Raw genomic sequence first — 12,021 nt, forward strand, 5'->3', positions numbered from 1 at the left:
ATTTGAAACAGCCAGTGGAGGATGCACTGCAGCGCGAGGGGAGGCGTCCTGATAGGCAGACGTAATACCATCCTCCACCAATAAAGAAAGGGAATTGCCAGAAAGGCGGGAGTTGAAGCCTTAGATTGACAAGGTTGGAGCCAATAGTATATGAAAACATATGGCCTCGTTCTAGTTATCCAATAAATGGCGAGAGGAGGCGGGTGCTTGTGGCTATATAAGAGTTCGGCAAACGTCGGTTGCAGCAGTCTGCGCGCCCGATCTTTTTCCGCTTCTGTTTGTGTTTCTCTCAGTTGCCGCAGCCGTTACCATGAGGGAGATCGTGCACCTCCAGGCCGGGCAATGCGGCAACCAGATCGGCGCAAAGGTGAGCGGCAGTGGGCTAGGTGGGAAGGCTCTCGGGACATTGGAGACGACTCCAATGGGGATTGCTGAGGGCGGCGGCACCGGGAAAGATGGCGCCGGGAGCGTCTGAGCCACCTCCGCATTGCGGAGAAGGGACTCTGCAGCGCTTCGGGTCCGCTTAAAGAGAATGCGAAGAGGGAAGTGCTGCGTGTGATGGGGGGTGGGGGTTCGCGATCCCCGAGCTATCTCGGCTTCTTAACTTCCGGGCCCAGCCCTGGGTGAGGCCCTGTGGGGAAAGCGGGGCGGGGATGGAGGGGAGGAAGGAGGGAGCGAGGGAGGGTAGGGAAGAGCAGGACGGGGACTTGGCCTGGGCCTCCTCGCCCGCGCGGAGCCCGCCCGGGGCGTGGCCGGCTCCGCCCTCCGCAGCTCCGCACCGGCTTGCACCGCCTAGCCGGCGTCGGTGACTCAGGTCTAGCTCTGCTTGATTGACCCGTCCATGTCTTACAGTTCTGGGAGGTGATCAGTGACGAACATGGTATCGACCCCACCGGAACCTACCATGGCGACAGCGACCTGCAGCTGGAGAGGATCAACGTCTACTACAATGAAGCCACCGGTACGTAGCCTAAGCCTTGTAGTTCCCCCTCCTCTTTCGCCCCTTTTTGTTTTGCTTTTCGCACTGATTGCTAAGGGCTGGGCCTTTCCTTTTCCCACGACTGCCTTGCTCATCAGGCCTCTGACTAATGTCTAATATTTCCAGGTGGGAAGTATGTGCCCCGAGCAGTCCTGGTCGATCTTGAGCCTGGAACAATGGACTCTGTCCGCTCTGGACCTTTCGGACAGATTTTCAGGCCAGACAACTTTGTCTTCGGTAAGCAGTTTTGATTACATTTTTTAAAAATTCTTTCCTTCCTCTAAGTTATCAAAGCCTCTTTGGGGAGCTTCTGGGTGTAGTCCCTATCTTTTGATCTTCAGGTTATTTGGGGAGAGGAGTTGGCACTGGTTTCCCTGGTACCTGGCAACATGCAGCATGACTCAAGTCTCTTCTCATCTCCCTCATATTCCCTCCTCCTTTGCATTTAAAGAAGTCATAGAATATGAATACTAGAAGAGATTGTAAAAAAGAATCAGTTTATCTCTCATGCTGGATGAAAATTTAGGGGTCTTTGAAATGCCAGTATTAGCTTGACAGCTGGATCTGTCGCTTGTTTCTCTAGCACTTGGACATGGGCACTTCTGATTGAGGAAGCACAGGGTCTTGGGGTTCTTTATATCAATAGGCATCTTATTGAGATGCTTATTAAAAAGATTGAGGAAACTGATTTTATTGTACCTTAACTCTTGAGTTGGAGGAGTGGGGGTGGTCAGATTTTAAGTCTTTTGACCTAATGTGTCATGTTAGTAGTTGTTTCATCACCAAATTTGTTTTCTTCATTTTTGTTTTTATTATTTAAAGTGATGTTTAACCATATTGATGTAAAGTGGATTTTTAAATTTTTTTCTGAACTTCTTAATTGTTAAGAATTGAAACCCTAATATACTTGAAATATATCTTGAAAGGTAGTGTTGGGGGTATGGGAGGGATGTTGTTTAAAGAGTTGTGGATAGTAGAATGGTCTTAATAGCCATTGATCTTGAAAGGAATGATTTATCATTTCTTTCTTTCAGGCCAGAGTGGTGCTGGAAACAACTGGGCTAAAGGCCATTACACAGAAGGTGCGGAACTGGTTGACTCAGTATTAGATGTTGTAAGAAAAGAAGCGGAAAGTTGTGACTGTCTCCAGGGCTTCCAGCTGACGCACTCTCTGGGTGGTGGGACTGGGTCTGGGATGGGTACTCTATTAATCAGCAAGATCCGAGAAGAGTACCCAGACAGAATCATGAACACTTTCAGCGTTGTACCCTCCCCCAAGGTATCGGACACTGTAGTAGAGCCCTACAATGCAACCCTCTCAGTACACCAGCTTGTAGAAAATACAGATGAAACCTATTGTATTGATAACGAAGCCCTCTATGATATCTGTTTTAGAACCCTGAAACTGACCACTCCCACATATGGTGACTTGAACCACCTGGTGTCAGCAACCATGAGTGGTGTCACCACCTGCTTACGTTTCCCAGGGCAGCTTAATGCTGACTTGCGTAAGCTGGCAGTGAACATGGTCCCCTTTCCCCGTCTGCACTTCTTTATGCCTGGCTTTGCTCCACTGACTAGCCGTGGTAGCCAGCAGTACCGTGCTTTAACTGTGCCAGAGCTCACCCAGCAGATGTTTGATGCAAAGAACATGATGGCTGCTTGTGACCCGAGACATGGGCGCTATCTTACGGTGGCAGCCGTGTTCAGAGGCCGTATGTCCATGAAGGAGGTAGATGAGCAAATGCTCAATGTTCAAAACAAGAACAGCAGTTACTTTGTTGAATGGATCCCCAACAATGTGAAAACGGCTGTTTGTGACATCCCACCCCGGGGCCTGAAAATGTCTGCCACCTTCATTGGTAACAGTACTGCCATCCAAGAGCTCTTTAAACGCATTTCTGAGCAGTTTACAGCCATGTTTCGCAGAAAGGCTTTCTTACACTGGTATACTGGAGAGGGCATGGATGAAATGGAATTCACTGAAGCAGAAAGCAACATGAATGATTTGGTTTCTGAGTATCAGCAGTATCAGGATGCCACAGCTGAGGAGGAGGGAGAATTTGAGGAGGAGGCTGAAGAAGAGGTGGCATAAAGCTGTGCATCAGTTACTCTGTAAATTATGTTGAAAGCTGTATGAACTCTTTTTATTCACTCACAAACTTGTTTTTCTGATGTTCATGTCTCGCGTTCTGCACTTGCTGTTTTCCTGTTCTTTGACATCAAAATGCTGTACAGATAACACCATTAAAGCATTTTTCGTAGTGCATTGTTTCGTCTCTTCTGTTCATTTCGATAAGCTTTGCGAGTACTGCTGCCAAATGTTAAACCATAAGTCTCTCTCAAAGCTGTAAAAGAGCAGAATATGGACTGAAGAGATTATTGGTGAAATGTTGGCTTCCTAGAATAAAATGAGTTTCTGTGGCTTTCTGTTTTAATTGCCTGGGAGTTACCCTAATAAAATGGCTGCTTTCCCTTTAGGGAAGGTACTGAAGTGGTCATTAATAGTGAATAAATAAGCTTTTAGCTAATTGGCAACTAGACCTACATATTTCTTTGAAGATTTTAAAAGCCTTGTTTTAAAATTTACACAAGCTTCAAGGTTACCATGGGCCTTAATTAGCTTGCAAAGTTTTTGTCTTGCTTTCCCATACTTAAGTCAATGCCATAGTTTGCCATCAAGATTAATAGTTTTGAATGCAGCCTACATTTGTTAGCCACATGTAAATTTGCAGCCACCTGCAAAGTTTGTACCTGCCTCTTCTTGGCTGTTACACCAAAAAATTTCCAAGCGTGAGTTACAAATAAAGGATCATTTTACAATAAACCTAAATCTATGATTATATTGAGTGACAAACTGAGTAATGCTAAATTTTTAGAAACCTATATTCTAAGGACTTATGTATTAATACCAGTCAGATATCTGGTATACTGATAAAACTGCTTGGCCCTGCAGGGGGAATCTAAACTACATTATGATTTATGAGAATCAGTTTAAATACCACAGATCAGTGCAAACGCCAAGCTAAGGATATTAAAAAGTTTTTTGTTCTCCAAGGAAGGTCTAGGGGGCTATCTCTGGTATTCAAGTAAAGAAAATGGTTTTAAAAGGTTTCAGGTAATACTGAGAAGGTTCTTGGATCAAATTTTTCCTTTAGCCTTTTTATAAAATTGTACCTTTACTATTTCCAACTACTAATAGGCACAAGTTAGTGCTCTTATATAACTTATTTTTCTCAAAATGCTTGTCATTTTAGGTATAACTTACATACTTGGTATGAATCCTGTGTAGAACGGTATCAGTCCTTGTCTGTGGTAAACTTTGGTGTCTGGCCAGTGTTGTTTTGGTAGTCTCTCTCCAAGGGCGTAAACAGGGTTTCTTATTAAAAACTGGGAAAATATTCTTTGTTACTTGCAAATGCAGAGGCTTTTCTGCGCATTAATAACTATTAAAGAAAGCCAACAGAATTAAGCTTAACTTGCCTGCCTTTTGGTAAATTGTGTTTTCTGGCTTTGTGTAAATGATAATTTGACATTAACGTTTCTTTTTTACTCCCAAGGCTTATTGGTGCCAGATTCCTATCAGTCTGAGGAAACAACTAAAAGGCAGCCTATGGAATGCTCTCACCCATTCTGGCTGCAGTACATTGATGTTTATCAGGTTGGAATCTCGCCATCCTGCCAAATGGGAGGACAATCGAGTGGTGCTTAGGCCCCATTGTTAGTGGGCACCAGGTGCCTGATGGTATCAGATGATGCAAGGCCTCTAAGAATTAAGTTTCTATTCAGGTGCCATCTAGGAAGTACAATCATCCTCTAGAATTTAGAAAAGGAGGGTGGGAATGGTACAGAAGTAAGGGCTTGTTAGTCCTCCAGAATCAGGTGAATGAATTAGCTGGGAAGAGGAAGGAAAGGGGGATGGGGTATGGGAGCTTGTCTTATGCCTTCAGGAATGAAGACTTGGGGGAAAGGAGCAATGATGTGAAAAATGCCTGCTCCTACTTATGATGTTAACCTGTACAGCCTCTTTGTTTTGGTTGCCCAACTCCTGTCTACCTAGTATAGGCCATGTTCTAATCAACCTTTGACCCTGGCAGGGAATCAGTAAAGTTGTATTTCTCCTCCCCCCTCCTCCAAGTTCTCCTATATTTTAATGCTCTCCTTCCTGAATTCCACATATTACCTCCTTTACTTCTCTGCTACACCTTAACAATTTCCTCCCCACCAGGGTGGAATCTTGTTCTAGGATCTCACAATTAGAAAGTTTTTCCTCTCCCTGTTGTCTTTAGGGGAACATTTAGAGGCCAAGCAACACTCAACAACTCCCTGACTGGTGTTTTTGCAGCCTCTGCAGTAACTGACATTTCAGAAAATGTTTTAACCTTAGCTAAACCTTTATTGCTCAAACTCATTGGGGAGGAGGAAAGGCACCCAGCTTTTCCACCTCAGAGAATGGTGAGAAAATAAGATCTTTTAAACCTATTCCATAATTTTAGAGTCTTCCAAGGCAGTTTAAACCTGTTACTCTGGCTGCTTTCTCATCCATGTGCTAGCTTCAGATTGAGAGCAGGGAATATCAAAATGAATGGCAGAGTTTTTAATACCATTCCATTTAAAAGTAGCCTCTTAACTTTCCCAAAAAGAGATTCCATGTGCTTGCTGAAACCAGTGCTATTTTTTTTTTTTTTGAGGCAATTGGGGTTAAGTGACTTGCCCAGAGTCATATAAGCTACTAAGTGTTAAGCATTAAATGTCTGAGGCCTGATTCTGAACATGGGTCTTCCTAACTCCAGAACCTGTCTAATATCCAGTGTGCTACCCAGCTCTCACCCCTCCTCCCCAGTGCTTAGTTTCTAAGGAGACTAGCATTCCCACAATTGTGTCACTGACACAAATAGGGGGGAGGGAGATTGTGCATGACTGTGCTAAGTTCTCAGGGAAACCTGCAGGGAGCTCAAAGTCCAGAGGGAAATGCACTTGCAGTCCCTTGTCACTCTTCAAAGCTGTTTGTTTTTGTCTTGGACAATTTTTCCCATCCTTTGTTTTGCCATTTTCTTGTTCTCAGAACCTTAAGTCTCTGCTTATCCCCTCATTTAATAGAATGGCACTACAAGGAGCTCAATGACTCTCAATTAGGTCCAATTTACCTGATTTCTATCAAATTCGTCCATGGCCTGCTGGACGCCATCTCGATAATTTACTCCCATCACCCAAGTGAATCGTGGTATGAACCCAGCATAGCCTGTGCAGGGCAGATGAGAGAATATCACAAATTCAGAGAATATTGAAAGACCAATTTCACTTTAGCAACTGACTGGAATGTCTTTTAACTTACTTGAGGGGTTTAAAATTTATGTTTCCTACTAGCTGTATTCTGTCCTGTGATTCTTGACCCATTAGTACTCCCCTCCCCTACCCACTGTGTGGCAGGACAATGGTATGAAAGGAGTGAAGGACTTTTTTTTGGCCCTAATTCATATCTCAAGGGCTTAGCCCAGTGCCTGGCACATAGAAAGTCCTTAATAATTGCTTGTTGACTGTCTAGGAGTCAGGAGACTAGAGTTTGAGTCCTGGCTTTGCCATTTGCCAACTGTATGACCCTGGGCAACTTTAAATTTTCTGAGCCTCAGTTTCCTTAGCTGTAAAACCAGAGTATTCCCACTATTCACCTCACAGGCTTCTGTGAGGAGGAAATGTATGTGAAGATGTGTAAACTGCTATGGGGATGAAGTCTGTTGGTAAGCTTCAGTGCTGTCTGATAGAATGCTAGGGACATGTACAGGAGAAACAGGAATGGAAGGTTTTTTCCAGCTGTCGCTTTCCCTGCTGTACACAGTTAGCCCCTTGGCCCTTTGGGCAGGGGTCTGAGCATCTCTCTCAGCATAGCTGTCACAGTCCTGTGAAGGAATCTGGCTTCAGTATCATGACTCTCGGGAGCCAGGCAAGCAGGCAGGTGTGCACGGGTGACCTCCACATAAACATCAGGCAGGGTTTGGCTTCCAGAAGGACCACTTTCATCTTCCTTCTTGAGTCATCTCTCTCCCTTTCATTTACTGGCATAGTTTTGAACTCTGGATTTCCATGGAGCCAAAGTAATGTGTCACCAGTATGACAGCGGACTTTGTATCTTGCCTGTCTCTACAGTGTGAGAAAGGAGGTAGCAGGGGCCTATGTTTCTGGTCTGTTCCAGGTGTCTGGTGTTCCTTCGAGGTCCCTCTGACTACCTCTGACGGCAGAGGCTTGGAGGTACGGGAGCAATGGGCTAAGTGGAGGCAAGGCTGAAGCCCTGAAGGAATGAATGCCAAGGGAGAGAAAAAAATCTAGCTTAGATTCAGACTTTGAAAGGATCTTAAAGATCAGATAAACAAACACCTCATTTTACAAGTAAGACACTCTGGAGGCCCAGAGAGATGAAGGTACTTGCCCAAAAAGTCTCAATGAGTTTGTGGCAGAACCAGGACTGAAACCCAGTCATGGCTTCTGGGCTCCGGCCACCCACCCGAGATGGCTTTGTGCTGGATCAGGTTGGGCGTGTATAGCTTGGGAAGCTTCTCAAACCTGCCGACATCTAGTGCATCCGTCTGGAGTGGCGGAAGGGGCTCGACATCTTTTGGGGGGTGGTACAACTAGAACAAGGAGGACGAAGCTCGAGTCACCTCCTGAGCTGGCAGAGTGGCCATGCTGTCCAGCCCCGCCCCCACCTCGGGCCAGTGAGTGCTGACAGGGAGCCAACCCGTGGTACCTGGGGATAGAGAGGAGCTTTGGGGAGAGGGGGTGGGGAGCTTCTCCACCCTTCCTTTCCATATGCCAGTCGTAAACCTGGATGTCCAACTTCAGGTTCCATGGCCTTCTTGCCCAGTGGACACAGTGGATAGGGCACGGCCTCCCCGGCGGTGCCTGTGGAAAGCTTGTGCCGATTGATGTCCGGCACAGGAGAGCCATGCTGCTCCAGCTCCGGGAGCACGTCATGTCCTTTGGTCTCAAAGTCCTTAGAGGGCTGGAGGCCTAAGCAGACGGAAAACATCGGCGGTTAGAGAGTGCCGGAGCTGGGCACAGGCGGACAGGAAGTGCCCGGCTCGGCTTCTCACCTGTGTAATGGGAGCTGTAGGGCTGGTCTGCATCAATCTGCGCATGGGATGTTTTATCATGACCGTGATCCTCAATGACCTTGGGTTTGCTGAGCGGCGCCAACACAGAACATGGGCTTTTATTTACTGTTGGGTCCGTCAGCACCTGGGCAGTGGTCCGGCCATACGTGTATCCCACCTGGTATCGTAGTTGGGGATAGAAGCCGGCATAGCTAGGGGTAAAGGGAGGTAGTCAGCGGAAGGAAGGCAGGTACGGGGATGCTGTCGCAGCGGCCAGTGGAGACAAGGAGAGGGGGGCAGTGGGACAACGGTTTCCCAAGGGAACCCAATCCAAACGTCAAAGCCCTTAGACGGCATGATTCCCCTCTGTGGGGACAGGAAGTGAGTTCCAGATTTGGGAGAAGAGAATAGCAGTCAATGCAAGGATCTCATTCAAAGACATTGGGGAAGATTATGCATCAGAAAGAGTTGAAGATAGACTAGGGAAGGCAGGGTGAAGTTACTGTGGGAGGGATACCTCACCAGAACCTTTCCCAGGGCTTCTCAGCCACATTACTGCTCTGTGGTAGTCTAGTTTCCCTGTCTTCCTGAATGCTTATCAGCCAGTCCCTGACCCACCCCACCCCCCAACCTTATCCCCTCTTCCCAGGTTCTGAACTTCCTAAAATCCCCCACCAGGCATTTCCCTGGCCCAGGGCGCCCCAGTCCTCCAACCTCCAAACTCCTGGGCCCTCCGCCCTTAACCCCAGTACTTAACCAGAGGCTGTGACGGAGTTCTCACCCAGGAATATAGTGTGGCTCCGGTGTGAAAAGGCTGTGATTCTTAGTTGCTATCATTGTAACCCCAGTAAATCCTGAACTGGGGGCAGCTTGGCCAGGACATCAGACTCTTCTCCTCAGAGGAAATTGTTACCTGGACAACCATTGTGAAGAGATGGTACCAAAGCCAGAAATAATTTCTAAAAGCCTGATGCTCCCTTTCCCTTACTCCAGATACTCAAGACTTGGACCTGGATTTCCCAGTGTGCTGGTTTAGCCTTTATGCCTGCTTTAAGGGCCTCCTGCCTTAGTCTTAACCCCCAATTTTCCATAGCCGCCTGAAAACTCAAAATTTGATTTTTCCCCCCCTTTCCTGCTTGTTTTCTCCTTGTACCAGGTTAAGGAATCACAAATCTCATAATAGCTTTGGTCAGAGATTAATTAGGTAGAACCTCTACCTCCATCCAACATATCCCTACCTTCTTTGCTCATTTACCACATGGTTTTTATCTCAAAGTCAAACCTCTGACTAGTGGGAAATGTACAGTGCCTTGTAGATGACATCTATTTCTATCCAGCAATAAGTTAAGAGTTTGTGATCAAGAATCTGCCATAATCAAGTCATTCATTCCCCTTCCAAGAAGTCATCCTTTGACTGTTCTGCTTCATTCTTAACTCAACTTTTTCTGAATTTTCTCTTCACCATCGCTTACTATATACAGCATAGTATCTTGTATTGTTTTGTGTTTAACATTGTGGTTTTGGCAAACATTTTGCTATTATCATTGCAAGAGCACTAGATTTCCAGTCATATCCTGGGCACAAACTCTTGATACTTATAATGATGACGTCAGGCAAATCACTCCAGTAGGCTTCAGTTTCATCTGTTAAAACAATGGAATTGGCCCATTAATATTTAAATTCTATGATGCTGTATTTAGATTTTGAGTCCCCAATAGGCAGAAGACTGTGGGTTTGGTTTTTTTTGTGTTTTTTTTTTTTTTCCAAAGAGATATATTTTGGTGCTTTGCAATCATAGCAAACTAATCTGGTTTTGTTTTATCCCCTTTTCTCCATACCTATCCTTATGTTAAAAAAACAAATGAGTATGGTTTGGTTTTTTTTCAGTCATCTAATATTTTAATTTTTTTTATTACAGCTTTTTATATAAAAGATATATGTATGGGTAATTTTTCAGCATTGACAATTGCAAAACCTTTTGTTCTGATTTTTCCCCTCCTTCCCCCCACCTTCTCCCCCAGATGACAGGTTGACCAATACATGTTAAATATATTAAAGTATAAGTTAAATACAATTTATGTATACATATCCAAACAGTTATTTTGCTGTAGAAAAAGAATCAGACTTTGAAATAGTGTACAATTAACCTGTAAAGGAAATCAAAAATGCAGGTGGACAAAAATAGAGGGATTGGGAATTCTATGTAGTGGTTCATAGTCATCTTCCAGAGTTCTTTCCCTGGGTGTAGCTGGTGCTATTCATTACTGCTCTATTGGAACTGATTGGTGTATCTAAGTGTTGAAGATGGCCATGTCCATCAGAATTGATCATCACATAGTATTGTTGAAGTATATAATAAAATTCTGGTCCTGCTCATTTCACTCAGCATCAGTTCATGTAAATCTCTCCAGGCCTCTCTGTATTCATCCTGCTGGTCATTTCTTACCGAACAATAATATTCCATAATATTCATATACCACAATTTATTCAGCCATTCTCCAATTGATGGGCATTCACTCTGTTTCCAGTTTCTGGCCACTACAAAGGGGCTGCCACAAACATTCCTGCACATACAGGTCCCTTTCCCTTCTTTAAAATCCAAATGAGTATGTTTTAATGGTATTTTATTTTTCCAAATACATGCAAAGATAGTTTTCAGCATTCACCTTCACAAGACCTTGTACTCCAAATTTTTCTCTCTTCCTTCCTCCCCCTCCCCAAGACAGCAACCAATATGATATAGGTTAAATGTGTGCAATTGTTCTAAATATATTTCCATATTCATCATGCTCTGCAAAAAAAAAAAAAAAAAAAGGATCAAAAGGGAAAAAATGTGAGGAAAAAAGAAAAGCAAACAACAAGGTAAAATACTATGCTTTGATCCACATTCAGTCTTCTTAGTTCTCTCTTTGGATACTGATGGCATTTCATATCCTAAGTCTGTTGGAATTCCTTTGAATCATCTCATCGTTAAAAAGAGCCACCTCCAGCACAGTTGGTCATCACATAAATCATCTTGTTACTGTGTATAGTGTTCTCCTGGTTCTGCTTACTTCATTCATTATGAGTTCTTTTCTTCCCAAGCCTTTCTGAAATCATCCTGCTGGTCGTTTCTTACAGAACAATGCTATTCCATAGCATTCATACACCGTAACTTATTTAGCCATTCCCCAACTGATAGGCATCCAATCAATTTCCAGTTCCTTGATACTATAAACAGGGTTGCCACAAACATTTTTTGCACATGTGGATCCATTTCCCTCTTTTATAATCTCTTTAGAATGCGACTCAGTAAAAATACTGGTTCAAAGGGTTTGCATATTTTTATAACACTTTAAGCATAATTCCAAATTGCTTTCCAGAATGGTTGGTTCATTTCACAACTCCAACAACAATGCATTAGTGTCTCAGTTTTCGCACTTCACTTCCAATATTCATCATTATTTTTTCCTGTCATCTTAACCAATCTGAGAGGTATGAATGAATTAAATGAATTAAACATTTTTTTCATCTAACTAGAAAAGGCTTTAATTTCTATATCTGAAAATTGTCGGTTTATATCCTTTGACCCTTTATCAATTGGGGAATGGCTTATATTCTTATAAATTTGGGTCAATTCTCCATATGTTTTAGAAATTAGATTTTTATCAGAAACACTGACTGTAAATATTTTTTCCCAGCTTTCTGCTTCCCTTCTAATCTTGGCTGCATTGATTTTGTTTGTGCAAAAAAAAAAATTTAAGTAATTTTGAATTTCATAATGTTCTCTAGTCAGAAGACCATCTTAATTTCCTGCTTTCCCCCCATAAAGTAGCCAAGTACACACAACAATAGACATTTGGTTCCTCGATCTGTTTAAGCCTCCTAAGTTTCTTCTGTGCTGCCCTGCTTTATAAGACATTGAATGAATTATTGCCCGTAGCAGAGATCCTTCTCGACCAATGAGGTATGTGT

At 43.9% G+C, this 12,021-nt stretch overlaps 2 protein-coding genes across 5 annotated transcripts; one reads left to right on the forward strand and one right to left on the reverse strand.

Annotated features, from left to right (window-relative positions):
- Positions 1-239: 239 nt before the first annotated feature.
- Positions 240-3,248, forward strand: TUBB4B (tubulin beta 4B class IVb). The gene is made up of 4 exons (XM_051976898.1): positions 240-367; positions 853-961; positions 1,106-1,216; positions 2,014-3,248. The coding sequence occupies exons 1-4, from the start codon at positions 311-313 to the stop codon at positions 3,072-3,074; spliced, it is 1,338 nt and encodes a 445-aa protein (XP_051832858.1). The 5' UTR covers positions 240-310; the 3' UTR covers positions 3,075-3,248.
- Positions 3,100-12,001, reverse strand: FAM166A (family with sequence similarity 166 member A). 4 transcript variants are annotated; one of them, XM_051976901.1, is made up of 8 exons: positions 9,306-11,999; positions 8,849-8,980; positions 8,068-8,279; positions 7,722-7,984; positions 7,479-7,605; positions 6,127-6,221; positions 4,248-4,369; positions 3,100-3,327 (listed from the first exon to the last, which is right to left on the reverse strand). In XM_051976901.1, the coding sequence occupies exons 2-8, from the start codon at positions 8,902-8,904 to the stop codon at positions 3,267-3,269; spliced, it is 936 nt and encodes a 311-aa protein (XP_051832861.1). In that variant the 5' UTR covers positions 8,905-8,980; positions 9,306-11,999; the 3' UTR covers positions 3,100-3,266. The 4 variants fall into 4 exon arrangements, with proteins under 4 accessions (XP_051832861.1, XP_051832860.1, XP_051832859.1 ...); XM_051976900.1 differs by having other exon boundaries at positions 4,252-4,369; positions 9,508-10,091; XM_051976899.1 differs by having other exon boundaries at positions 4,252-4,369; positions 9,306-10,091.
- Positions 12,002-12,021: the final 20 nt, after the last annotated feature.

This window comes from Antechinus flavipes, chromosome 2 (genome assembly GCF_016432865.1).
Source record: "Antechinus flavipes isolate AdamAnt ecotype Samford, QLD, Australia chromosome 2, AdamAnt_v2, whole genome shotgun sequence".
NCBI lineage: Eukaryota > Metazoa > Chordata > Mammalia > Dasyuromorphia > Dasyuridae > Antechinus > Antechinus flavipes.